At 33.5% G+C, this 27,227-nt stretch overlaps 1 protein-coding gene across 14 annotated transcripts in view; it reads left to right on the plus strand.

Moving 5' to 3' along the window:
* Mycbp2 (MYC binding protein 2) overlaps positions 1–27,227 on the plus strand; it is a 233,109-nt gene that overhangs the window by 65,093 nt on the left and 140,789 nt on the right. For 13 of the 14 annotated variants that reach the window (XR_005283020.1, XM_038310598.1, XM_038310599.1 and 10 more), the window contains 6 exons: positions 3,844–3,989; positions 4,297–4,398; positions 11,910–12,017; positions 18,103–18,222; positions 20,683–20,764; positions 25,808–25,925. Coding sequence is in view for 13 of the 14 variants with exons in the window: in XM_038310598.1 (XP_038166526.1) it covers positions 3,844–3,989; positions 4,297–4,398; positions 11,910–12,017; positions 18,103–18,222; positions 20,683–20,764; positions 25,808–25,925 (676 nt within the window). In the remaining variant the exon portion in view is untranslated. The remainder of the gene's footprint in view (positions 1–3,843; positions 3,990–4,296; positions 4,399–11,909; positions 12,018–18,102; positions 18,223–20,682; positions 20,765–25,807; positions 25,926–27,227) is intronic. The other variant, XM_038310604.2, reaches the window with a different exon arrangement.

Raw genomic sequence — 27,227 nt, forward strand, 5'->3', positions numbered from 1 at the left:
TATCAAAGCAACCTGAGTAAGCCAATGAAGACAAGCAGTAAGCAGCTCTCTTCTGTGGGCTTTGCATCAGTTCCTACCTCCAAGTGCTTGCCCTGACTTCCATCCATGAAAGACTATGATATGAAACTTTGAATGTAATAGATCCCTTTTCTCTCCAGGTTGCTTTTGGTCATGGAATTTATCACTGCAATAGAAACCCTAACATGGGGTTCTATAAGATTGTTAATGCAAAGATCATATATAGGCAGATTTTCTGTCTTGTGTGCCAGCTCCCAAATAACCACATGAAAACTTACTATCAATTATTATAGCCTGGCCAATAACTTAGACTTGTTTCTAATGAGCTCTATAATTTAAATTAGCTTATTTCTATTAATTTTCTTTTTACCTCGTGACATTATTACCTTTACTCGGTATGGCCCATGCTGCTTTCCTGATTATTTTGATTAATTTTGATCTAGAATGATTCTGTTTCTTTGTAAGCAGTGTTAGAATTTGAAATTTATTCCCTCAAACTTTTCCCATCCTTTTTTATTAAAATTCAGTTCCCCAAACTCTGAGCTTGATCCAGAAATATAGACCTATTTCTGAATTTTCTGTGTCCGCCTAATATTAATTTTTTAAAAATACCCCTTCACAGATATACAGTTTTTATTGACTCTACCTATCTTATACATAATCAAGTATAATAATTTTTGTTAATAAATCAAAATGAATATATGAAGAAATTTAGGGTACTAAGAACTTTTAAAGATGATTTCAGATATCATAGATCATACTTTATTATTATAATTACATAATATAATTATTATATAATTTATAGTGCATTTAATATTAGACATTTCCTTCAGTTTCTTTTGTGGTAAGGCATATATAGCATAAAACTGATCACTGTTACCAGTACAAAGTACTGTGTGTGTACAAATACACACTTCATTTGTTTTTAGTATTTCTTACTGTTAAGCTACAATCAATCACACACACACACACACAAACACACACACACACACACACACACACACACACACACGTAGTTCATCTTGAAAACCTGTAACTCTACTCATCAAATAATTAAAGTTATTGCCCATTTTCTCTTCTCTTCTATCCACCATCATACTTTCTGTTTGCTTATTCTAAAATGTCATACATGTGGAACATATGTTTTTAGGCCTTTTCACTTTCTAATTTACTTAGTAAAATATCATCAGAATTTATACATATTGTAACATAGTTCAGAATCTCCTTCCTTCAGAAGAAATTGAAATGTATGTATGTTTCCTTAGGCTTTTGTCCATGGACGGACAAGAGTTGCCTCCATATCTAAGCCATTGTGAATAATACTATCACACGCTTAGGTAGACAGTTTAACTCTTGGGGATTCTGCTTGGCCTTCTTGTTTATACCTAAAGAAGTGGAATTGCTAGATTATGGTAATTCTAGTTTTAATCGTTCAGGAAATTTTCACTGTGTTTTCTACTTCAGCTACCACTTTGCATTTCCACCAAGGGTGCATAAATGTTCCAGTTTCTCCATGTTCTCTCTTCCTAGCTTTGTTTTATTTGTTTGACTTTTATGTCCCCTAAGGTATGTGAAATGGCTCCTGTGTAGTTTTGATTTTAGTTTCCATAATGAGTAGTGATGCTAAGTATCTTCTCAGTTGTTTCTTAACCAGCTGTAGCTCTTTGGAGAACTATCAATTTAAGTCTTTCACCCAGTCTTTAATTGGGTTATTCTTTTTTCTTTTTTTAAAACTTACTTTTGAAGTTGTCTGTTTACTGTAAATCTTAATCCCTTGTGAAATACATTATTTTAAATGTGTATATGAGCTAGCTTTTAATTCTATTGATACTAGTTTTTAATACAAAAACATTTTTAAATTTTTGCATAATTTTAATAAACAAGTCCAATTTGTTTATTTTTGTGGTGTTGTTGCCTGTGCCTTTAGTGACATATCTAAAAAAAATCCTAAATTCAAGAAATCATGACCATACATAGAACATCACTGATACATCATGAATTGTTTTCTAGAAAAAATTTCACACATTTATTGTGTATATTGTTGTGTGCATGCCGTCATGCACATGTGGAAGTCAGCACATGATTCAGAGGAGTCACTCACTTCGCTCTCCTTATATACAGGGATCAAACTCAGCTCATCAGACTTGGTGCCTAGTTCCTTTACCTGTTTTTCCTAGGAAAGTTTCTTTATAGTTTTAGGCCTTCCATTTGTTCCTTTGAGTTAATTTTTGTCTATGGCATATGACATTAGATAAAGACGTCATAGTATTGTGTCATATGTGGATATCTCGTCTTCCTATACCATCTGTTGCTTAGGCAGAGCTCTGCTACGTTATGTTGAACACAGTTAACCAGATGGGAGTCCTTGCTTCGTTTTCAGTCTGAAGGAAAGGCTTTCCGTCTTTCATTGAGTGTAATGTTCATTGTATATTTTCATATGTGGCTTTGAAGGAGTTTTTTGCTATTGTAGTTTGTTTAATTTCTTAAATAATAAAATTATGTTGAATTTTGTTAAATGTTTTTTGTATAGATTAAGAAAATTATGCATTTTCCCCCATGATACTGTTAGTGTGGTATATTATATGATTTTCCAATATTACATTCCCAGAATCTCACTCTCATGGTATATTTTCTTCTAAGTATGGTGTTTAGTTTGGTTTGCTAGTATTTAGTTGGGTATTTTTAGTTGTCCCAATTTTTGTGAAGGCTATTGATCTATAGAGTATTTTACTTTCTTTATTCATTTTAATGTTTTTAGTTAAATATCAATGTAATTCAGAATGAGTAAGAAATCTCTGTTCTTCAATCTAGAGAAATTCAAAGACCAGTGTTATAAATGATACTTTAAAAATAATTTCAATTGAAAAATCAATAGGGAATCTTATAGCATACTCATTACTGTAAAGTACATGATCTTCCAAATTGTTATCGATGCCTGTTCTTCAAATCTCCCAGTTTTGTAGGATATATTAACAGTTCATTTGAACTGCTGCTATACGAATCTTGCTCTTTACAAATCTGTGTTACTATGCATGTGACAGGGCTATTAAAAGTTTTAAAAGACTAACTAGTATGTCAGTAAATCTATGATTTCAGCATCTGTGAACAGTGTCTCCAAGATATTAGTTTCTTTCTTTCTTTTTTTTTTTTTTTTTTTTTTTTTTGATTTTTTGAGACAGGGTTTCTCTGTGGCTTTGGAGCCTGTCCTGGAGCTAGCTCTTGTAGACCAGGCTGGCCTCGAACTCACAGAGATCCTCCTACCTCTGCCTCCCGAGTGCTGGGATTAAAGGCGTACGCCACCACTGCCTGGCCTAAGATATTAGTTTCTTAAGTGTCATCCTAGCCAACTTCAGGGAATAATTTTGTCTTTATTTTGTAATAAACACATTATATGGTTTTCAGTTTGTATGAAAGTGACAAAGGAGCAGCAGCCAATTAAGTAGTTTCAGTGAAAAGAGAAAAATGGGACATGATAGTATGCCAAGAATGAGGAGGAAGAAACAAATGTAATGCTGATAAGCTGACTGATCGCTGAAGTCTGACAGCATCCCCTTAACTTCCCTGAAAACAGAGTTAACTTGTGTTTGCTCGCCACCAGTCCATCCTGACTCTTAGTGCTAAAACTGTTGCTACTTACTGAGAAAACTTGTAGAAGAATGTACAGTAATAGGTAACTGGACAGAAGTAGCATCTGTTTGGATTTTATGTAAAAATGTATTAGTTGTACTCATTAGAATCATAACACAGTCGCATTATTTTTTGAAAAATTCCTACTTTCCTTTATAATCCAGCTAAGCCTGTTTTTGTTTGTTTGCTTCTACATAGGATTTGTGGTTGTGGTTCAGGAGAATCTGGCTGTGCTGTGTGTGGATGTTGCAAGGCTTGTGCAAGAGAGCTGGATGGTCAGGAGGCAAGACAAAGAGGGATTCTTGATGCAGTGAAAGAAATGATACCTTTAGACCTCCTTTTAGGTAATTTATTTATTATGTTGACTGTCTTGCCCTCAACAGCAATTACTATAGTTTAAATATTTTCTATCATATATATGTTAAAATCTTGGTAATCACTAATTACCATGATTTCCATATTACTTTTGATAATTAAAGTAGCCATTCGAGATACTCTTTTTTCTTTTTATGAAAAGAATTCTTAAAATAAAAAATTGAGTTTCAAAATTGTTTTTTGCTAGCTTTTACTTTATTGAATTTTGAATAAGTATAACTATTATTTGCTTATGCTATATGACGTGCTCTTTTATTATCATGGCCAATTATCTAGCTGTCCCTGTACCTGGGGTTAATATTGAAGAACATCTTCAGTTACGGCAAGAAGAAAAACGGCAACGTGTCATTAGAAGGCACAGATTAGAAGATGGAAGAGGTAAGATGTAGCGACGGAAAAGGGGCAGGGGAACTTTGGTGCCCTCTCTGAGACCATTGGAAAGTTTACAGGATACCCTCGTTTTGTAAGAAGTCAACAAAATTTGTAACATTCCAGTACCATGTGAAAGTTACAGGAACATATTTGTGACCTGTATAATTATGCTAGTAAAAATCCATTTATTTCAGTAGCATGCTAATCATCCCACAGTAAAATGTGTGTCATGTAACAGCGTGATGGCTCATGCTTATAATCTCAGTACTCCAGTGTTAAGACAGGAGGATTGCTACAAATTCCAAGCCTGTCTGCAGTTAAACTGTTTAAAAAAAAATTGTGCCATTGCAAAATATAAATACCATTAGTAATGAGAATTACAAATATAAAGATCAATGTTTTACTCAGACTTTTGTCTCATCTATATTTGACCAAGGGCCAAAACTTAGTTTAACCTAGGCTTTTCATTTTACAAAAAAAAAGGGGGGGGGGTTAAAAGTCTTATCTGCAAAGACATGGGTATTGCTGCTCTTATTATTTCCTTATTGTTTGGGACACTTTCTTGGCCTGAAAATACATTTAATATTTGTTGTATATAAATGAGATTTTAATATGTATCCAGTAGGCAGAAATTAATATGTTACTAAATTGTTCTCCCACAGAATTGTTTTTTTCTACAATTACGACAAATCTTAAAAGTGTGTACTTTTATTGTTATGTTAAGCAAATTCTTAATCAGCGAACTGTATTGACATCGCATATTTTGAATACTTCTTAGAAAGTATAGGATATTTGGTGCAGAAATAAGCTTATTACTGCTTTTACATGTTTTTAATCAACTCATGGTAGCTATTACTGTCATTGTCCATTTTTTCTTAGTTATTCTTTATGAAATACAATAAGTAATAAAATGGTATACCTGAAAAAATCTGAGAAACTTTTGGAGTGTAGGGGTTATTGTTACAGGAACTTAGAATCAGAGTTGACTGTTTCAGTGAGTTTTTGCCACTTTGGCTTCATGCATATAAAGTTATGGGTTTTAAAATATTTTGATGAGATTAATGCATATACTGTTCTTATTTACATTTCATAAATGTTTTGGAAACATTCTGTTGTATATTTCATTTATTAGTATTTTTGTTTAAGGTTATTTTCTTCTTACTATGCATTTTTCTATTCTTTGATCTGTTACATTGGGTCATATGAATTGACATAAAATCTCAGTAATTTTATAGATTTTATCAAAAGTAGAGCTTTTACTTATTTCAGTGTGTCTCAGATGGAGCATCATTACATGGGCACTTACCACAAGTACCAGTTCTCAGGCCCTACCCCTGTCCTGCTGAATCTGGAACTTGGATATTAGGGCCTAACAAAATGATCTTTAGCAAGATTTTTGGGGGTTCTGGTAAGCCAATATTTTAGGTCAGTGTGGTTCAGAGTTTTTATCATCATTGTTCTCTGTGTGAGTCACTGCTGGGCGAGTGGTCAGTGTTCAGTGCTGGAGAAGACTGCTTGTGTGTCTTTTTCTGTATAAGAACAGTGGTGATAGCGTTTTAACATTCCAGCTCCCACTCTTACGTGTTCACTAGTGAGGACCTTATACCCCTGTGTGTATGGCGAGGGTTTAGTTATGTTACTCACTTGTCTTTTTCATCATATTTTCAGTCTGTTTTAGTTGTTTCAAAGTTGATCAACATTTCAGCCCTTAGCTCTGTATCAAAGCCTTTTTAATCAATTAACCTATTAAGGTTTATTGGTGCAATTTCACTACTGTTTATATGACACAAGCTGTTGGCTAATGCTGTCACTCCCAATGGCATCTCAGCTGGATAATAATTTACAGTGATAGCCTACCTATACTATTGTAAGGATAAACCTTGGGAACTTAACCTCCCTGAACCTCAGTTCCTCCTCTTCAGTGAGCAACCGCTGTGCCTGCCTACCTATGTTAGTGAGTGTTGGTGACATGCATGGAAACGCAGCGCACGTGCTCAGCGGTGGTAGCTGCTGAATTATGGTGGAAGCAGTCCATTTTCCTTCCCGCTCTAGCTTTGATGTAGTTGCTTTTCTTACAACATTTTGATTCTAATTGTAAAACATTAATTCTGATGAAGAAAAGTCCCCCACTGCTTCTCTAGAATAACACAGATTCCATTTTTTTTTTTTTTTTTTTTTTTTTTTTTTTTTTTTGGTTTTTCGAGACAGGGTTTCCCTGTAGTTTCTAGAGCCTGTCCTGGAACTAGCTCTTGTAGACCAGGCTGGCCTCGAACTCAGAGATCCGCCTGCCTCTGTCTCCCGAGTGCTGGGATTAAAGGCGTGCGCCACCACCGCCCGGCCTCAGATTCCATTTTGATACATAAAAATTTGTTTAGTCACAAATTAGAATTTAAAAATAAATTTATTGCAGTCTATAATTCTAAAGTAGCCACATTGATATTTCTATTGCCAGGATTCTAAAAGTGTTATTTGATTGATTTGATAAATGAAATATAGTATTAGTTCAAATTTCTATGCCACATGAAAGTCTTTTAAAACTAAACTATATGGACAATTTAGGAAGTGTCAGTTAAAAAAAATCTGTATATCAGTTAAAAAAGATTTTCATGCAAAGCTATAAACAGAATTTTGGTATTATTTCTTTTAAAATTTTATATATAATTTTGCTTGTAGTTATTTTAGGTGATTTTCTCCTATAATACATATTTGCATCTGTTTTTAATAATGCTTTCAACTCTTTATTACATATAAAATAATTGAAATAATACAAGAATTTAGGTCCTTTTCTTTGATTCAGTTACAAATTTTACTTATTTCATTGTCATCTTCTAATCAACTTTTTATATATTTCTGTTAATATGCTGAATTTTGTTTTATAGATTTGCTTATTGTTATAAACTTTTTTTATATTTTGATAGATCATTTTCTTTGTTCTACAGTGTTCCCATTATGCTAATAATGTTAATGGTCTATTTTAGATGTTTCCATATTTCTCTTAAGTGAGATACAATTTATGGAGATATCTATGATTTAAAACGCATAGGCATATATATTTAGGGAAGTGGTCTATTATATAAATAGAGAAGTGGCCTATTGTTATATATACATTTGCAACATTTTATTTTTATTTTTAATTAATTATTAATTTAGAACAGCATCAACAGTTTATTTCATAAAAATGCTTCATAAGTTTCAATTTAATATTTGAAATCTCTTCCATTGAAGGGATACCATAGTATTTAAATGTAATTTTTGTATGGGTTGATTTTAGATTCTTGCCTCAATTAATAAGATATAATTTTAATAATCACCTTTGTGCTGAAATTTCTTTATAATTTTTAAAGAATTTTGCCAAGGATAAATGGGAAGAAGTACAGTTTCTGAGTCAAAAGAGAGAAAGAAAGAGACAGGAATAGGAACAGGGAGTGAGGGAGAGAGACTGGGGGGGGGAAGGAAGGAGGGAGGGAGGGAGGGAGGGAGGGAGGGAGGGAGGGAGGGAGGGAGGAGAGGAATGCATGTGTAGCATGTGTGTCTGTGCATGTGTATGTGGGCAGGAACATGTATCTATGTAAGCATTTGTGGAGGCCCTGGGTGGATATTGGGATGTCTTCCTCAGTAACTCTTCACCTTCACCTTAAACTCCCCACCTTTAAGGGTCTCTTCCTTATATCTAGAATTTGCCTTTTTAGCTGAACTGCCTAGCTGGAGAGTTCTGGCAGTCCACTTCTTCTGGGGTTACAGATGTCCTTGCTCATGCCTGCCTTTTAATGTAGGTTCTGAGAATTTGCTTTCAGGTCCTCATGCTTTTATGTCAAACACTTTACCTGCAGAGCTATCCTCCCAGTCCCAAGCATAATTTTTACATTTTTTGTTTATATCATTAATAGTTGTCTGAAAATTTTGTCTTATTTAATGCTCCCATTGATTCTCCATTCTTTTTTACCTGCCTATGAATGGGCCCAAAATAAATATACTTTATAAATCAAATTTTGTAGTATTTCAGGAGTGTTTTAGTCACTGTCTTCCTACTGAAATGCACCAGTAAGTTTTATTCATTCAGACTTTTTAATACATTAGTAGCTTCTTTTTAACTTTTGAGAACCCTACGGTTTCCATCTTAGTTTAGACCACCTCTGCTTCTCAGTGTTGCCACAAAAAGTCTTGTTCAGTTGTTCGTCACCCGATTATTTTCCCTTTGCAAGCCAATATTCACTGTTATCCAAACTAGTTCTTATGCAGTGTTCTAATTAGTAGCACTTCTGTATTTAAAATCAAAAGAATCTTGACTGTCCTCATGTTCAGTTTCCATTCTTTTCCCTGCAGGCTTGGATCTGTTTATATTCCTATTTCCAGCATACACACTCCATTTGTAGTACTCCATTTGTTTTATTAGATTTGTTTAGGTGGTGTTTCTAGTATTCTCTCAATCCATACTTTTCCAACATTTGTTTTTCTCACTGTCCCTTTAGTGTGTTTCTTTTTAATATATGCTGCTTATAACTTCTCAACAGGTCGTGGGTGACCCATCCCACGCTAGACTGTATTCTGGTCTTATTTACTAGTTGTTACCTTATTTGGAACTTAAATTGGAATATCTTTGTTGGATGACTGAAAATAATTCTGGAACTTCTGATTACCTGTAGAATGGAAGTTTATTCTATTAATGTTGCAAGTTTGTTTTTTTTGGCTTATTTAAATATTTATTGGCTTATTTTAAAAAATATTGAAATGTAGATTTCAAGGATATCGCATTTTCTAAATGGTAGATTTATAAACATGATTCTTAGGTTATTTCTTCACATGGTTACTTCATTGTAGTACAGTGTGTTGAACTCATAACTCTTTTTTTTGTCCTTAAGCAATTTATTTTTTTTACAGAATATATTTTATTAATTCTTTAAGCATTTCATACAATATATTTTAATCACATTAATCCATTTCTTCCCTTTAGCTTCTTTTTTTTCCTCATTTTTTTATTAAAGATTTCCATCTCCTTCCCTCCTCCTCCCCCTTCCCTCCCCTCCCTTCCACCCATACCCCCACTCCACCCCTCTCCAAGACAAAGAGCCATCAGGGTTCCCTTCACTATGTTAAGTCCAAGGTTCTCCCAGCTCCCCCTAAGTCCAGGAAGGTGAGCAACCAAACTGACAAGGCTCACAGTGAGCCCGTCCATGCTGTAGAGTTCACGTTCATTGCCATTGTCCTTGGTTTCTCAGTCCTCCTCCACCGTCAGCCACATTCAGAGAGTCCGGTTTGGTCGCCTGTTCCATCAGTCCCATTCCAACTGGACTTGGTGGTCTCCCATTAGATCTGTCCCACCATCTCAATGGGTAAACGCACTCCTCACTGTCCTGACTTCCTTGCTCATGATCTCCCTCCTTTGAATATCTTGCATATCACCATAGAACCTTCACCTGGCATTGGATGGAGAAAATGACAGAGCCCCACATAGGAGCACCGGACTGAGCTCCCAAGGTCCCGATGAGGAGCAAGTTTGTTTTGAGCCTGGGTCACACTATGTAGATCAGATTGGACTGGAAGTCAAGGTCATCCCAAGTGCTGGATTATAGAGGAGTACCATCATGCCAGGCTCACAAACTAATTTCCCATGACTCTATAACCTTTTTGTACTTTGGTTTCAGGGGTTTGTCATGACTGAACAATATTGCTTAACATTCTCAAGTTATTCTAAATCTTTTAACTGTAATATCTTCCTTTCCATTTCTCTAGTTAACTCCACATTTTTTTAAAAGCCTGAGTCAATTAAATTGAACATAGGTCTTTTAATCCTAAATGTGTTTTTATGCACTTGTTATATAATACCATACGGCTGTTTTCATTTCTGTGTTCCTATTGTGGTCCCATGTCTTCATAATTATATCTGTGGTAGCTAGTATCTACTACTTACGCAGTGGCCAAACTTTTGTAAGTGAATGATCGAGTTCTGTACCTGAAAAACTATTTCAGTATACAATATACAATGCTGTTTTATAGCTTTAGGTTTCTAGTCAATGTACTGTATGTGTTACATCAGAAGATTCCTAAAAGATTGAATTTAGTGAGAGACTAATCAATAAATTAATAGGTGTATTTTTCTAGGTAAAAATATCTTCATCAGACTCCAAAGTCAGAAAGGGGTAATATAACTTACTATATTACAGATTGTGATTCCTTCAATATTCTTTTTTTATAATGGAAATTAATTAAGAATAATGTATGTTAATTTCTTTAATAAGTCACCTCATAGTCAATACATAATGAGTAAAAAAGACATTTTGTTATTATTGAGAGAACTTTGCTTACTTTGCTTCTTTTAGAAGTAGAGCTCAGTTTATATAAATTTACTACATTATAAGGAAATAATACTTATTTCTTCTAACATTAAATTTTCATATTTGTATTAATCATTTGAAATATTTTTCTTGCCTTTTCAAAGTATTGGTGCTACTCATCTTTTTGTTGAATCTAGGAACATAATCTAAATGTTTCTTTATTCACTTGTTTTATGTTTGCTAAAGAATACCATATAATTAAACTGTAAAATTTATTATGACTTTAGTTCCAATTTTTCCATTATTAGCTAAATTAATTAAATTGAACACCAGTAGAGAGTCATGAAAATTTTTAAGTATTTATATATCTTCATAATTATCTTTTCAAATGCTAATGGGTTAACTCTCAAACTTAGAGTAAATTTTGAAGACTTTGTTGATTATTCTACTTATAGTCTTAAGTGTTCACAGGAAAAAAATGATTTTTTAAAATTTTTATTAAAGCTATTTTGACTGTAAATATTTTCCTTAAGAACTAAATAAGGGAAGTAACAAATGTGTATGATTATGTTTTATATAATGGTGCTTCAGAAATAAATGGCTTAATGAATGTTAACTAATGTTCCTAAAATGTTAATTGAAGTAGATAGTCCTATCTACTGTCTATATGAGACTCAATCTAGGTTATTTTTGTTTCTACACATAGATATTTATTTATGTATGTTCTCATAAGTATTTAGGGTTTGCTTCTGAACATCTAGTTTGATAATACTTTTACAACATGTAGAAATGTCAGTAACAATTTCCCCTTGGTTTTATAGAAAAGCTGATAAAGAACTGGAATTATCTGGAATATCTTATTGATTAACTTAAAAATTAGTGTGTTCTGTTATTTCAAAAGGAAACAAAGTTGTTTTTATTCAGTATATGTTTACTAATCTTTATGTTATTGAAAAATAATTTTAAGATTATTTTAGTAGAAGGTCTAGATTATCTGTTTGAGACTATTTGGAAATGCCCAGTTCCTTTAAAAATATAAGATTGGATTTTTTACTTTATAAACTATACTTGAGACAGTAATGTCTTAGATGGTGAATAGGTCATGGGATGGGAAATTGGAAAAAAGTAGAGTCCAAAACAGTAAAAAATAATTTTCTCATGCGTGTTTGCTTTAATTATTTTTATTCATTATAGTGTTTTCATTTTGTGAGATTTTCTATGCACATACAAAATGTTTCTCCTCAGGCCCCCTTGTATTTGCTGGTCCTATTTTTATGAACCACCGAGAACAGGCTCTAGCCAGACTCAGATCCCATCCTGCTCAGCTAAAGCATAAACGGGACAAGCACAAAGGTATTTGGTCTTCCTTATCACCTAGGTGGGATGCTCTTCCAGCCTCTTCCACTCATGGGATTTTGTCTCTGGGAAAATGCACAAACTGACTCTGCTGCTTTGCTTCTGTGGGTGGTTAGCCTGAGGAGAAAGAACCTGCTGAGAGCGGTGCTGTCTGTGTGGATGTGTGCTTCTCAGTTATCTCGTTCATTTATTTCCCTGTGTCCTAATGTAAAAAGGTAAAAAGTATCATTCCTTTTTCTATTCTTTATCTTTGGATTTTTGATGATCGTAGTGTAGTATTTTAGTCCTTCTTAATGTTTTTAATATGGTTTAGCGTTAACAAAATTATTAAATACACTATGTAAAACATGTTAATACTGCCAATGTATTTTCCTGTTATTTTAATGCTAACAGCATACAGGAATATAGAAATAAATTCTCTTGCTATCTGAGGGCCATATAGAAAGGGATATAAGTAGAAGATAAAAATATATAAATGTTGTAATTTTCCAGAGAGGTCAGAGTTCTAACCAAAGAGAGAGACTGAGCGTCTCCTTCTGCATCATTTATTTCATAAGCAGAGTTCTGGATTAAGAAAAATAATCCAAAGATGTGCTTATAACTTGTTTTGAACTACTAATTGTAGCTAAGCTAATATCGGAAATAATTATAATAAATAATAATAATAGTGAAGAAAAAATTTATTTTTTATATAAATTGTATCTTGAATTCTAGCATGGGAAACATACTCTTCATTAGCTAGTCCAGTTTATATCTGATGTTTTCTAAAATGTCTGAAGTTGGGCTGAAGATAGTTGAAAATTTTTAAAGTATATTCTGTATAGACAGGTTAATTTAACTGTGTATATCTTACCTTTTTTCTTTGGCCGAAAGACTTTAACCCATCTTTTAAAAATTACTTTCATGTACTGGAGAGATGGCTCAAAGGTTAAGAACGCTGGCTACTCTAGTTCTAGAGTCCCTGAGTTCATTACCTAACAACCCATGGTGACTCACAGCCATCTGTTATAAGATCTGCTGCCCTCTTGTGGTGTGCAGGCATACTGCCAGCCAGAACACCATATAATATAAATATAAACGCCATATAAATATAAATTTAAAAAACTTACTTTTAAAAGTGACTTGTAGTGCCAGCTTTATTACTTGCCTTTCTCAGATTGTCAGTTTGCTACTCAAAGCAAAAACAAAGCAAAGCAGACAAAACAAGGAGTTCAAACTTAAGTGTTTTAAATGTAATATCACTTGTTAATATAAGATTTGTGTTTGCTTTATTTACTGGGTAATCAAACAATTCATGTATATGCAAATCTGTAGAATAGTTTTTAAATTATGTAAATTTATTTTTTATTTGCCACAATCTGTGATATCATACTCCTCTTTTAGTGCAGATTTTCTTAATTTCTTTTCTCATTAGATGTATGACTAGGATTCTAAGATTTTTCCCTAAAGTAGAATAATATATTCCTATTTCATGAGACAGATTAAAATCTTAGTATCTTATGGATAAATCATACCTTTTAAAAATTGTTTTGAGTATAGTATTAAATGTAGACTGGTGTTATAAATTTAAGTAGTACTTCCCCTAACTATAAAAATTCTTAAACAAAAGCTAGTCTTAAATCATTTTTGTGTGCCATTGGGTTATTTTTGTAATACTGTAACAGTCTTTGAGACGGATGTGGGCATTCCAGTGTAGAGCCAGGTTTGTTTGTTCATTTATGTATTTTTCCTGGTTTTATAGAGTAAGTCAGTTCCATCTCTTTACTCCCGAATGAATGTAGTGTTAACTTATAAGATAGTGTCCTATTTTTGTAAATAATAATTTACCAATCACTACTTCTTGTTTGCTTACTATATTAATTGGCCGGCTATTATTCACTGTCCCGTCTTTTATTCCTCTCTCTCTATTGACCGCTCTAATTACATTTCACTATCTTTTAATATTTTTCCTTCATACACTTTTTCTTTTTAATACTTTGGCCTTTAGTTTATCCACTTAGAACTTCACTGTGCTAATTTTTGTCTTCTGACCTAAGTATAATTATAAAATATGTTGGGGTTACAAGTATAGGATGATAAGAGTTATTTTTCTGCCCTGTAGTTTTTTAAGGGTTAAAAACTAAATTTATTAGCAGCACTACTTCCTAAGATGAAAAGCTGAAGAGCGTTTGGTAAACTGCACGGAGCTCATACTTATAGCATGACAGACTTTGATTAAAAACTCGACTGTGTAAGACTGAATCGCTGAGTAGAATTCTTCATAACATATGTAGGTTGTTTGAAAATGGGATCATAAGCTAGATTTCTAAAATGATTCCTAGATTAACTTTATCTCCAGCTACTTCTCAGCATAAGGGAAGTTTTTTTTTTTTTTTCCGGAACATCTGAATTATTACAGGAATAGTCTTTGAATCTATTTTAGAGTGACTGGGTGTGACATTTTGAAGGCATTCTGCTAAGCACCTGGGGATGTTTTCTGCTCTTTCTGTTTGGGAGTGCTATAGAATATATTGGATATGTTATGACCTTGACTATGGTTCAGTTTTCATCCTAAATCTTTTATACAAGTATACAGCTGTTCATAAATTTGTTAGTCTCTTTAGCTTTCATTTCTTTATTTTATAAGCATAAATAACTTGCAACCTGTATTACTATAAAGACTATCTTAAATATGACATGCATGTATTATATTTGCACATGAAAATCCACCATGAATGATAGCCTTAACTCTTTTAACTGCGCTATTAGCTTCTGGTTTAGAATTCTCTTGAATGTACAGAATCTGCAATTTTATTAAGTGTGTAAATAATTCATAGTTTATTTTTTAACCAGAGTTTTAAGGTGTCAGTGGTTTGATGATGAGAAGAAAAAGCCCACATGACCCTTATTCAAATTCTAAATTAGTTCTACCATTTGTGATATTGGGCTGGTTGCGTAACCCTTTGAATTTTAATATATGGAAAAATAATACCTATGTCGTTGGACTGTTATGCTGATTAAAGCAAATAACAGTGAACAATAGTAGTAAATATTGATTGAATACTTTCTATAAATTGCATGATCCTCAAAAGAATATTATGAGCTGTGCACCATTGTTGCTGTTTGATAAGTGGGAAAGCTAATTTAAAAGGTCCAATGTCTAGTTGTTACACCATAAGCTAGGATTCTAGTCTAACCTCTTAGCCACTGTGGCATCGAAAGTTTTATAATGTTTAGCACAAATAAAATACTTAGGATATTGCAGGTGCTCCTGCTCTTTGTGTTTGATTTAATGATTTTTCTCAAAGCACTCACTGTGTTCATGATCAGTTTTAGGTTTGTATGACCAAGGTTAGCTCAAAAATGCATGGCTTGAAGTAAAAATTTATATGGTATCCAGTCCTTTAGATGTTATTTCTTCAATCTTCTACACAAATATGTCACAGAAAATAAATTCAACATTTTAAACACGTATCTGCCAAGATGTCATAGTTTTAATATCATATGCTAGATACATTTGAACATCGATTAAAAAGACAATTATGCACATGCCAACAGACTATTTAGTCTTACATTGTTTTCTAACACAAGATGAAGTTCTTTAGCTGCTAATTAATCTTTTCGTAGTAATGAGTTTGAACATATTTGACCTTACTCAAGTGTTCTTGCTGATTCTCAATTTGGACTACATTTTCCAAACTTTTAAAAAACCTAAATTATTATAATTAAATTATATTTTATATCAAATTTCAGTGTGTGTGCATGTTTAAAAGTCTGCCATTGACTAAGACTCATCTTTATTTTTTACTAATACTTTTACAATCTGTAATATTAAGGTATGGTTTTATATATAGGATGTTTACATGAACACTTGACAAAAAATTTCTAATTGGAATTTTGATTTCTCCAATAAAATCTTTCTTTTATTAATATGAATTTCATTTACTAAATTATTAGGCCTTTAATATTTTCTCTTCTCTGATGCTATGGTCTTTTGTGGGATTTGTATCCATATTAGCCTCTAATTCATAGGAGGAGAAAAAGCTTAAATCAAGGTAAAAGTTTCTAAGTAGACAAATACATTCATATAAAGTAGACTAATATTTAAAGTGTTAATTAAGTCTGATAAAATGTGAAAATAACTATTGTGATTTATAAATCACTCTTTTAATAATTTTATATATTTACCAGTTATGAGGAAGTTCTAGAACTTCTTCCCATCTAGTGTCTGATTAAGTAAACTTTGGAAAACATAGTCTTATTTTTTTTCCTGAGGTCATGAATGTATTCCACCATCTTCCCAGATGAGAGAGAAGCCTTTAAATGGGGGATACATTTCATCCGGACTGAAAGTGTTAGGACTTTTTATTTAATTTGTTTTTTTTCTTTGGTTTAATAGACAAACCCACATTAGAAAACTTAGCAAAAGAGGTATTATTTTTTATCCTGTTATAGTAAAACCTCTCACTAATTCCGGTGTAGTTTTGTGATTTTTTTTAATAAAAAATTCAAAGTAATTTCTTCCTCTGAATTTTCAGGGTCATACTTTTAAGGGGAAACCTGTCTAAAATCACTAGCTTTTCAAACCAAGGGCTCAAGAAATGAAGGATTCCTTCAACGTGCCTTCAACCTCTGGGTCCAGCAGTTAATTCTTGTATGTTAAAGGACTTTCATGTTTATGCTACATTTTAATGTAACGTTGACCTATTTTGAAGTCTGATGTAGGGGAGCATAATTTCTTCATTGTAGTATTTAATCTGTAATCTATATTGCTTGAAGATAACAAAACCGAGCTTTAACTTAAATATCCTGATATTAATACTTCTTCAGTAAGTCACATGGGCCTACCCATTTTATGCTATTCCGAATTAGTGAGGTTTTACTCCCTAGTGTTAGTAAGTATTTAAAGGTTGTTAGAAAATATTCAAAGGTTTTAAGATGAAGGCCATTGTCTTACAAAGAAGGTTACACTTTAGATCAAGTTTGTGTTAACTAAATATTAATGAAAGTATATCAGAGTGAATGAAATTAAAACTAAATAATTGGATATTTAGTATTTAAAATGTGTGTCTGCATGTTGTATATACTTTTTTATTGTTCCCATGCTACAGTGGAGTGCTTTAGCCCAGGTGCCCTGTGGAAATTCCTTCCAGATGTTCATTCGTACTGTGTGAAAGGAATTTGAGTATTGATATAAAGGTCATATTTGTTTCAAAAAGCAAGCTGTCAGTCTGATTAACATATTACCATCTTCAAATTTTAATATTCTAGAGTGTGAATGCCTTGGTTAGAATATCATACATTTCTAAATCATATGTAGAGAACAGTGGTTGAAAGAAGCCTAAAGCAAGTTGAGAGGCAAACATTAGGGAAAGAATAAAGATAGAAGATTTGGTGGGCTACAGCTAGTGGGGCCAGGAAGAAAGCCACAGACTAGAATACGGAGGGAAGGAAAGAGAGGGAGATGAATGGGAATAGGCCATTGAACTACACATCTTCAATAAAAATATTTGGTCTTTATACAGTTTTTTAAGTTTAGTAGAGTTCTGCTGTCCTAGTAGACAGAAAGGCAAGAGCCTTTCTGAGAGCTGGATGAGAAACCTGTCATTTGGGAGTCTACTAGAATTTTGTAAATAGCGAGTACTAACAGTATCACTAAGTGAAATCATTGTTAAATGACTTTGCATGTTGTTATTTTTATGCAAACTAAATTTTTCCATATCAAATTTAAATTTCACATTCAGTTTTTATTTCTGTTACTTAATTATGCATTTTCATTACACAGCTAATTAGCTGACTAGGTTTTATCCATACCTAAATCCTATTTTTATTTTTATTTGTTTAATAGTATTTATAACTGGAATACACACATATATATACATTTATGTGTATATATATTGTATATGCATAGATGTGTATATATATATATATTTGTTCAGACTGTCTTCTTTGCAGGTAGCTTCTTGATCTATCACTTCTAACAATGATAGGGTCTTCTTGCTTATTCCTTTTAACATGTTTTCTTTTTTCATCCATAGTAAAGTATTTAAAAATTTATTATGAATCTGAATAATGGTTTAATCATTAATTATAACGTTTTCAGATGGAAGTGGAGATAGAGGGGAAAAGGATGCAAGCAAAATCACAACCTATCCTCCAGGCTCCGTGAGGTTTGACTGTGAGCTCCGAGCAGTGCAAGTCAGCTGTGGATTTCACCATTCAGGTAGCAGCTGAAACTTTGGGGTATAACTTCATTTTTACAATTGTGCATACCTTGCTTCTAATTGATAAATTATGAGTTGTTGCCTGCATGTCAAGGCACAGTATCTCTCAAGTTGATAGTTTTTATAATTGCAGAATCTCTTAAAAACTGTAGCATGATGAAAGAGCACTGAACTTGTCACCATATCTGACTTCTAGTTCATCTGCTGATAAACTTTCTAATTCAGTTCAAGAAGTTACTGGAGATGAAGTAATTCCTGAAGTGCCATTCAATTCTAAAATCCCTGTCTCTTATAATATTACCCCATGTTTTATTAGTGCTAAAGTAGAAATATATATTGTTAAAATCAAATATATTTTAGTAAATTATTGGCATTCCATTTAAATAGCTTAAGTTACACTATTAAAAATGAATCTGTGTTTTCTCACTTGATAAGACATTCACAAATCTTAGTTTCTGTTGTTTTGTTGCTGTTTATAGTCGTTTAGAGACTGCCCTACCTCCTTGCCTCTAACCTTCTAGATATTAGAGAACAGAATTTTATATGTGCTTACCAATTATGACGATAAACCAACATGTATCACTAAATGCTAATGTTATCTAATGGTATTTGTCAGAGTTTTAAAGTGTGTATAATGATAAACATGAATTTTATGACCTATAAAATACTCTTCATAAATAAAATTTTATTAATTTTTTAATAAATGTAGAATTATGCAATCTACTCTTGCCTAATTTTTATATTGGTTATTTTTTGATACAAGATCTTATTGTGTACTCCTGGCTGGCCTAGAATTACTGTATAGATGCAGCTGGACTCAGATTCACAGAGATCCCTTTGTCTTTACTTTCCAAAGACTGGGAGTCAAGGTGTGCACTGCTACACCTTTCTTACCTATTTTTAAATTAATATTTTTCTTTTTTGAGAATTTTATATAATGTATTTTGATCACATTCACTTTCCCCGCCCCCCAGTTCTTCCCAGATCTCTGCTTACCTCCATACCCACCCAGCCTTTTTTTGCTCTCTTTCTCTTTTTTAACCCATTAAGTCAAGTTTGTATTGCCCAAAGACCTGCTCTGAAGTGTAGTTTACCTACTAAGCTTTACATCCTTAAATAAAATGCCTTTCCCTCTCATAGTAGCTCTCAAATTCCAAAAGCTCATGCGCTTGTGATGGGACTTCATACCCACCTCCCCTGCTCCATGTTGAGATTTTATCTGTCGTGGCCTTGTATGGATCTTGGTCATACTGTCACAATCACTGAAAGTCCTTAAATATACCTGCCCTTTTGTGTCTAGGAAATGCTATTTCCTTGTAGTCATCTATCATCTCTGGCTTTTACAATCTTTCTACCCCTTGTTCCATGAAGATTCCTTAGCCTTGTATGGAAGGGTAGTGTATTGATCTCCCATTTAGGGTTGAAAACTTTGAAGTCGTTTATTCTCTGCAGGTTGGCCAGTTATGGTCCTTTTTGCTAACTGCCATCTACTACCAAAAGAAGCTTCTCTGGTGGGAGTTGAGAGATGCCCTTATCCACGATAAGTCATTCAGATTTATTTTGCTAAATAAATTATGTCCATTTAGCACAGTAATAATAGTAGAGTCTCCTCTGGCCCTGTTAAGGGTGTCAGGTGTGGTTTCTATTTCATGAAGTGCGTCTTAAATATAATCCCAAAGTGGTTGGTTACTTCAAAAACAATCATGCCATTATTGTTCCAGGAGGATTATTTTGCCAAGATGGTCATTGCTGTAGCTCAGATGGTTCTAAATTAGGTAACAGTGATGTTTACTTTCTCTGTCGGTAGTGTGCATATATCACTGTTAAAGCTAACCAAGAGGGTGAAGCCTAAGAATCATTCTTGCTTGACTTTTCAATTTTTTATGGTTCAGGTATGTAGTATGTGCAAGTATGCAGTAGGGTTTTGCCATCAATTTTTAGAGATGAACAAAGAGAATTTTCAATAGCTTAAGATGTTTAGAGGGACTCTGTGAGACCACAATGGACAACAGCTAAAAAAGAAATGACCCATTCCTAGCATTGGGTTGTTTCTATTTGTTTTTATTTATTATTATTATTATTATTATTATTATTATTATTATCATCATCATCATCATTATTATTAATTATTATTATTAATTATTATTATTATTATTGCCAGCATGTGTTGTCTAGTTGTGATATTGTCCCTCCACCATAACATAACTTGATTTAAACTCTTTCTATATGTGTATATTTTAAGAAGCTTCTACTTTAATAGGTTTCCACATGGCTTTTTCAAAGCTTGTCATGTAAGTTATCCCTCCCTATATTCTTTGCTGCCTTTCTATCACACATTCATCTAATTTTTTTATTTATTTTTAATGACTATACATTTAACAGTGAAAATTATATTGCTTTCATTATTGCAATAAAAATATAAAATACATATAATAAAACTATTAAACTTTTGGTTTCAGTGGTTTTAATGGAAAATGGAGACGTCTATACATTTGGATATGGGCAGCATGGCCAGCTGGGACATGGGGATGTCAATTCCAGGTACTGACTAGCTTTATTTTTCTATAGTGTGATCTTTTTTCTCATATCCCTTTCTTTTCCCCTTTTTGTCTGTGTGTGTGTGCGTGCGTGTGTGTGTGTGTGTGCTTACACTTACACATGTGACTTTGGCAGAGCTAATCTCTGTGACACTGCATAGTCTGCCTTTATCATAACCTAGTGGATTCTAAATTCATCCAGACCACTTATATCTTTATCAGCCTTCTTGTGACCTAGAGCTATCTGTGATTTACAAGATGTTAATTAAATTTGGAAAAGAGTTCATCACTTATTTGGAGGTATAATCCCACAAGTAACAAAGCCTCTACAGAATATGTATTGATTACCACAAAAGCAAATAATGTATAGATGTTTGGTTTATATGGTTGGATGTATTTTTAAATGTTTCTATTAACCAAGTGAACATTATTCATAGCACATATTAAAATATGTTGACAAATATAAGGAAAATATTATAGTGTATATAATGATAAAATATAGAGGCGATATTATTGATATTCCCTTAACTGTGTCATTTTTCAGCTTCCAGCTTGGGTCTTGATTTTTTCTTTTTAGCATTTGGTAACTATTCTTTGTCAAGTTTCTTAGCCTTATGCTTCAGGTTTTTCCTTTATTAAGTATAAAATGTACCTCCCTCAGATGTATGTTTGAGAATTCAGAGATGATGTAGGTCATATACTTATGGAACCTAGCCTGCAACAAGTATTCAATAAATGCTAAACATTACTATTAATGCCCTTTAATATTTTAACTCTTTTAAGCAGTAGCCCATGCTAGAGTCAAAGCTGATCCTCTTGCCTCAATTGTTTTCCACTGAACTAATCCCACTCTTGGTGCTTTTTTTTTTTTTTTGGTTTTTCGAGACAGGGTTTCTCTGTGGCTTTGGAGCCTGTCCTGGAACTAGCTCTTGTAGACCAGGCTGGTCTCGAACTCACAGAGATCCGCCTGCCTCTGCCTCCCGAGTGCTGGGATTAAAGGCGTGCGCCACCACCGCCGGGCTCTTGGTGCTTTTGGAAAACGGATGTCCAAAGGTTTATAAGGCTTCTACTCATTCATCCTGAAATTGGTCTAATGAGATTTAAAAATTTTAAATTTGTTTTGTTCATTGTGCTTCTAAGTTTCTGAATTTCAAATTAATTTACCATTTGCTGTAAACTTAAAGACAGATCTTCAGAACTATATAGTTCTGGTACATTGAAAATAAGGTAATATTTCTGAGTTTTATCTTTTCTTGTCCTTCTACCCTAATACACTATTTGATCATAGTGTCTGAAAGTATATAGAAAAGGTTCACATCCTTGCCTCATCACTTCCTGCAAATGATGTATGTGATTGTAATGTATCTGAGCCTTAGTTTTCAGTTCCTGTCTAAGGTTGCAGAATCTATGTAACACATAAAGGCATGGAATGGACACATACACATATACAGGTGAAATTTTTATTTTCTGTTCTTCCCCTGCTTTTCCAGTAATTTAGTAAATGAACCCATGAGTATCATGGGAAAAGTTCAAAGAACGTTTCAGAGACCTACAATTAACCTTTGGAGACATCTTGAACGATGTCAGATCTGACAGTGCACTTACTTTAGAACTCAGTGGTAGCATTTTATATATATTACTATAAACTGTAACAGTTCTAGGACCTCTTCCTTTAGTTTTTGTTTGATTTGAACTGATACGTCCATGAGGACATTAATTCACAGTGCAAACCTCTGAAGTGGCAATAATTTATTGCCCAAGTTTACTGTCCTCAGAATTGAGAATCCCTTACCCTTTGACTGATCTTCCCATCCATATTACTGAATTCTCTAGTTGAAAAACAAACAGCAAGCAAACAAAATACATGCTTCATTTATTTATTCTACTTTATCATTTATTTATTTATTTATTTATTTATTTATTTATTTTGAGGCATGACTGTAGATGATGAGCAGCAGGCCGCCTGGCTAGCTTATGTCCCGAAATAACAACACACAAACTGGATTCATTTAAACACTGCCTGGCCCATTAGTTCCAGCCTCTTATTGTCTAATTCTCACATCTTGATTAACCCATTTCTAATCATCTATGTAGCACCATGAAGTGGTGTCTTACTGGGGAAGATGCAGCATGTCTGACCTGGTGGCTGGCTCCATGGCGACTGCCCAGAGAGGAGAGGCATGGCGATTGCCCGAGGCGTCTGCCTCTCTCCCAGCATCCTGTTCTGTCTACTCCACCCACCTATGTTCTAACCTATCAGGCCAAGCAGTTTCTTTATTAATTAACCAGTGAAACAACAGATAGATAGAAACACTCCTACATCACATGACTTTTCTGTACTGTACTTTTATTGCCTACCTATGTCTAATAGCTGTGTTTCATTTATTGAAAATTTAGTGTAACTCACAGTGTTTTTTAATACCCAGTTTTATTATGAAAATAAGCAACTTCAATATAGTGTAATGGTCCTATATGCTAATTTTATCTTGACACTCATAAAGTAGTAAAATAAATATATAGATCTACAAATATATTTCTCTCTGTTTTTCTTTATATATGAAATATGTTTTTATAAAAATTCCATTTTTAAATTTTTTTTAAATATTTCACTACTTTATGAGTGTATATACTATACATAAATACATATATTCCATTACATATGTGTATACACACACATACAGAGGACTTGAGTTTATCAGTGCTGTATTTCCTACAGCCCTCTACTCTTTAGTCTTTTTTCCTTTTCACTTTATTTCTTACACAGTTTAGAAATTATTTCATCTTTTCACTCTTACCAGTGTGCTACGTAAATGTACGAATCTGCCTATATTTTTCATAGCTGTGTTTAAGGACCCATAAAGAATTAAATCACCATGTTCATATAGATGGACCTCATTTCAGATTCAGCTTGTGTCTCTCTACAGTGAGCATAATTCTGCTTTTGCATGACTTTGTTATTATTTGTTTTTTTTTTAAAACATTTTGAGAACTTGCTGATAGACATTCCTGTCAGGAAAAAAAATTATAAAATTTCTGCAGTGTATTACAGGTAAACTGAAAGCTTGTTTGTTTACAAGCTAAAGTTTTTTTCAGGTCTCCTGGAGGTCAGTTGTGGTCTTCCTAGAAATCCTATTGATTTATCCCAAAAATCAGTTCTTTTCATTCTAATCTAGGCATTTATCTGTTCCCATAACCACCAACTGAGCAAATGATCTGATTTTGAATTGTTCTGTTCACCAGACCTTTTCCCAGCACAGGATCTACATAAACATCACGAAAATAAAATTGTAAGATGGGCAGTTCTTCCTCCCACAAACCATATAACTCTGCTTTCTACTCTCATCGTCCCCCACTCATTTCTTTATGCTATAAGTGAGAGAGGTATACTTTCATCATTCCTTGGAGCCTTCTGCCTAGGTATTTTTCTTTTTTTTAGAATCTGTGCAATTCTGTTTCCTATCTCCCTTCTGACCTCTTAAGTCTGTTTATATTAATGCTTTCACACTTCCTCAGATCTTTTATCTTAAATGGAATAAAACCTGCTCTTCAACTGCCTTTTTGTTTTTAGCCGTGGTTCTTCTTGGTTTTTTCTTTTGCTACTGGTATGCTTAAACTGCATGTCTGTTGCAGTGCTTTGCTTGCTCCTGTCCGCCCTGGCGGCTCCCTGCCTTCCTAGAGCATTGGCATGCACATTATTGGTCTTTCTTGAAATTCTCTTTCAAGAATTCTCACTCTCATTTCCCAAGATTTCTTTCTTCTGTTCCTCTTCATATCCAGAATAGCAAAAACCTCTTCATCCTGCTCTGTAACAAGCTACACAGATTCATTCCTTTTCTAAATAGAAGTGAATGCTTCTACCATCTTCTCTGTTGTTTCCTTTCCCCATACTTGATCATTTCCCATGACTGAAGATTATAAAATCAGTTACTACATCTATTTGCTTTATTGAATTCCTGTTAAGATTTCACATGCCATTGAATTCACAAGGTCAGCGCATTTCTTCTGTTAAAGGTAACAGCTGAATATCTGAAAAATTAAAATTATATCTGAAATTAAAATCATGTATAACCGTCAGATATAATCATCTTTTCATACCTCATTGTTCCTAGTTTATAATTTTATTATCACTCTAACTTCTATTCCTAGTTGATAGTCTTGCTCTCTTCCAAATCATTTTCAGTTGTATTCTATCGAATTTTAGTGGAAAAATTTTACATAATTTTGAAGTATAATTTGCTCTCAAAAAAGCTTCCTTTTTTGTGTCTTTCTTCTGTAATATTTTTCCAATTACAGATGACAGTTACTAAAAATTGTTAATAATGTAGTTTATAAAAGTAGGTAAGGATACTAGGCTATCATTTTCCTAAAACATCATTTATTATGTGTTTACTATGTCCCAGGCATGGATCCAGACACTTCTTGATTATTTCTAGGGATCACATGGGACAGATACAGTTTTTTACTATTCTCTATATTGTAAGGAGAAAACTGAAACACTGAATGAGTTTATCTATCCTGGTCTTTCCTCATGAATGGAGTAGGACCATCCTGGGCTGTCTAGCTCTAGATACTGAACTGGTAGCTACATACTGACTGCTCAGTATAGTATGCATGTTCTGAGTGCTTAACTATGGCACTGACATCAAGATATATCATCTTGCTAAAAATTTTAACAGATTATAAAATTATTTTATCTAGTTCCTTGATTGAATTTCTGTTGCAGAACCACATGCTTAGGTGCTAAGCCAGTGCATAGTCTTAGCAGATTTCTCCTGTTAAAGTCAGCACCAATATATGAAAAGTTTTAATGATGTGTTCATGATTAGTGCAGTACATTTCAAGAATCTTTTTGTTTATCTCCTTAAAGTCATTGTCCATTTACCTGGTATCTAGCATGGAGGCAGGTGTATAACACCTAAACAAATGATTACTGAATGCTCCTAGTAGTGCCTTGACAATTTCAATTCCTTATTTTACTGTTTATTCATTGTTTTATATTTCAGTTGAATCTTATAAGAAATTGACTTATTTTTTTTTTTAAACCTAGGGGATGCCCCACACTTGTTCAAGCCTTGCCAGGCCCTAGCACACAAGTCACTGCCGGCAGCAACCACACGGCAATCCTTTTAATGGATGGACAGGTCTTCACATTTGGAAGTTTTTCTGTAAGGAATCTTTCGAGCATTAATAATATTGTATTATACAATTGCCTTATAATTTGCTACATTAGTTATTTTTTCTGATTCCAGTAAAATTCTCATATTAAGATAATTGCATATGCATATTTCTTGCCTATCCAACACATACAAAGCCTGAATAACACACTTTCACATAATTTTCATCTCTAGTTCCGCATTAGAATTTATTGAATTTAGCAACTGTGTTAGAATTGGACATGTTTATTGCAAATCAAAAGCTTTTAAACAATCAGTGGAGCTGATTCTGTCATTTGAAAGGACATTTCTCATCTAATTTATAACACAATAATTTTCCTTAACATGAAGAACTATTTCTATTTTAGAATATTTTGAAAGCTTAGATTTTAAATTATTTTAAAACTATACTTTCTTATGGCTGCTTTTCCTTTTGCCTAAGATCAAGTGCAAAATTACTTTTCTTTGTCCTCTCTGTTTTTGTTTGTCTGTTTCCCTCTTTGCCTCTGCCAAAACTTAGAAAAAAAATGAGAATGCTGTGAGGGTTTTTTTTAATAGTTTGATGTAGTGGATATCAAGAAAATCTTTCTAAGACTATTAGTAAGTGTATACTGTATGATGTGGGTGACTCTTCTGACCTAAACAGTTTACATCTTTTTAATTGTGCCTGTGTTCTTTGTGTGCTTGTACGGGGACATGCATTGTGAGGTGTGTATGCCAGGAAACATGTAAAGGTTAAAGGACAACTTTGAATATTGTTCCTCAGAAGCCATCTGCCTTGTTTTTTGAGGAATAAAGTGTAAATGGTTTGGAGTCTATTTTCCACAGGGCAGGTTGGCAGAGGTTTGGTGCTGTGAGCTGTCAGGTCCTGACACATTTACTGCTTTGCTATGAAGGGTGTGGTTTTTCTGTTAAAGGAGGCCATGGTCATATAGTGTTAACCTTCATCTTATTTTTTTGCTCTCTTTCCTTTTCCTCTCCCTCATCTTTTTCCTCCTCTTTTTCTTCTTTATTTTGATATAGGATATTATAGGATATAGTAAAGCCCTTACTAGCCTGAGCTCTTTATGTAGACCAGGCTGGCCATCAGCTCACAGAGATTGACTTGTCCCAGCCTCTACTTGCTGAGTGCTGAGAGTGAAGGCACATGCCACTATGCCTGGCTTTCACTTTGACTTTTCACTCCTATGTAATCTCAGCTCATGGAATGTTGCTACTCCAAATAGGAAGGGTCTTCACATCTCAAATGACCCAGTGCAGAAACTGTGCTCACAGAAGTGCCCATGGTTTGTCTTCTAATCGATTCTAGATCCT

This window comes from Arvicola amphibius, chromosome 13 (assembly GCF_903992535.2).
Source record: "Arvicola amphibius chromosome 13, mArvAmp1.2, whole genome shotgun sequence".
Classification (NCBI taxonomy): Eukaryota; Metazoa; Chordata; class Mammalia; order Rodentia; family Cricetidae; genus Arvicola; species Arvicola amphibius.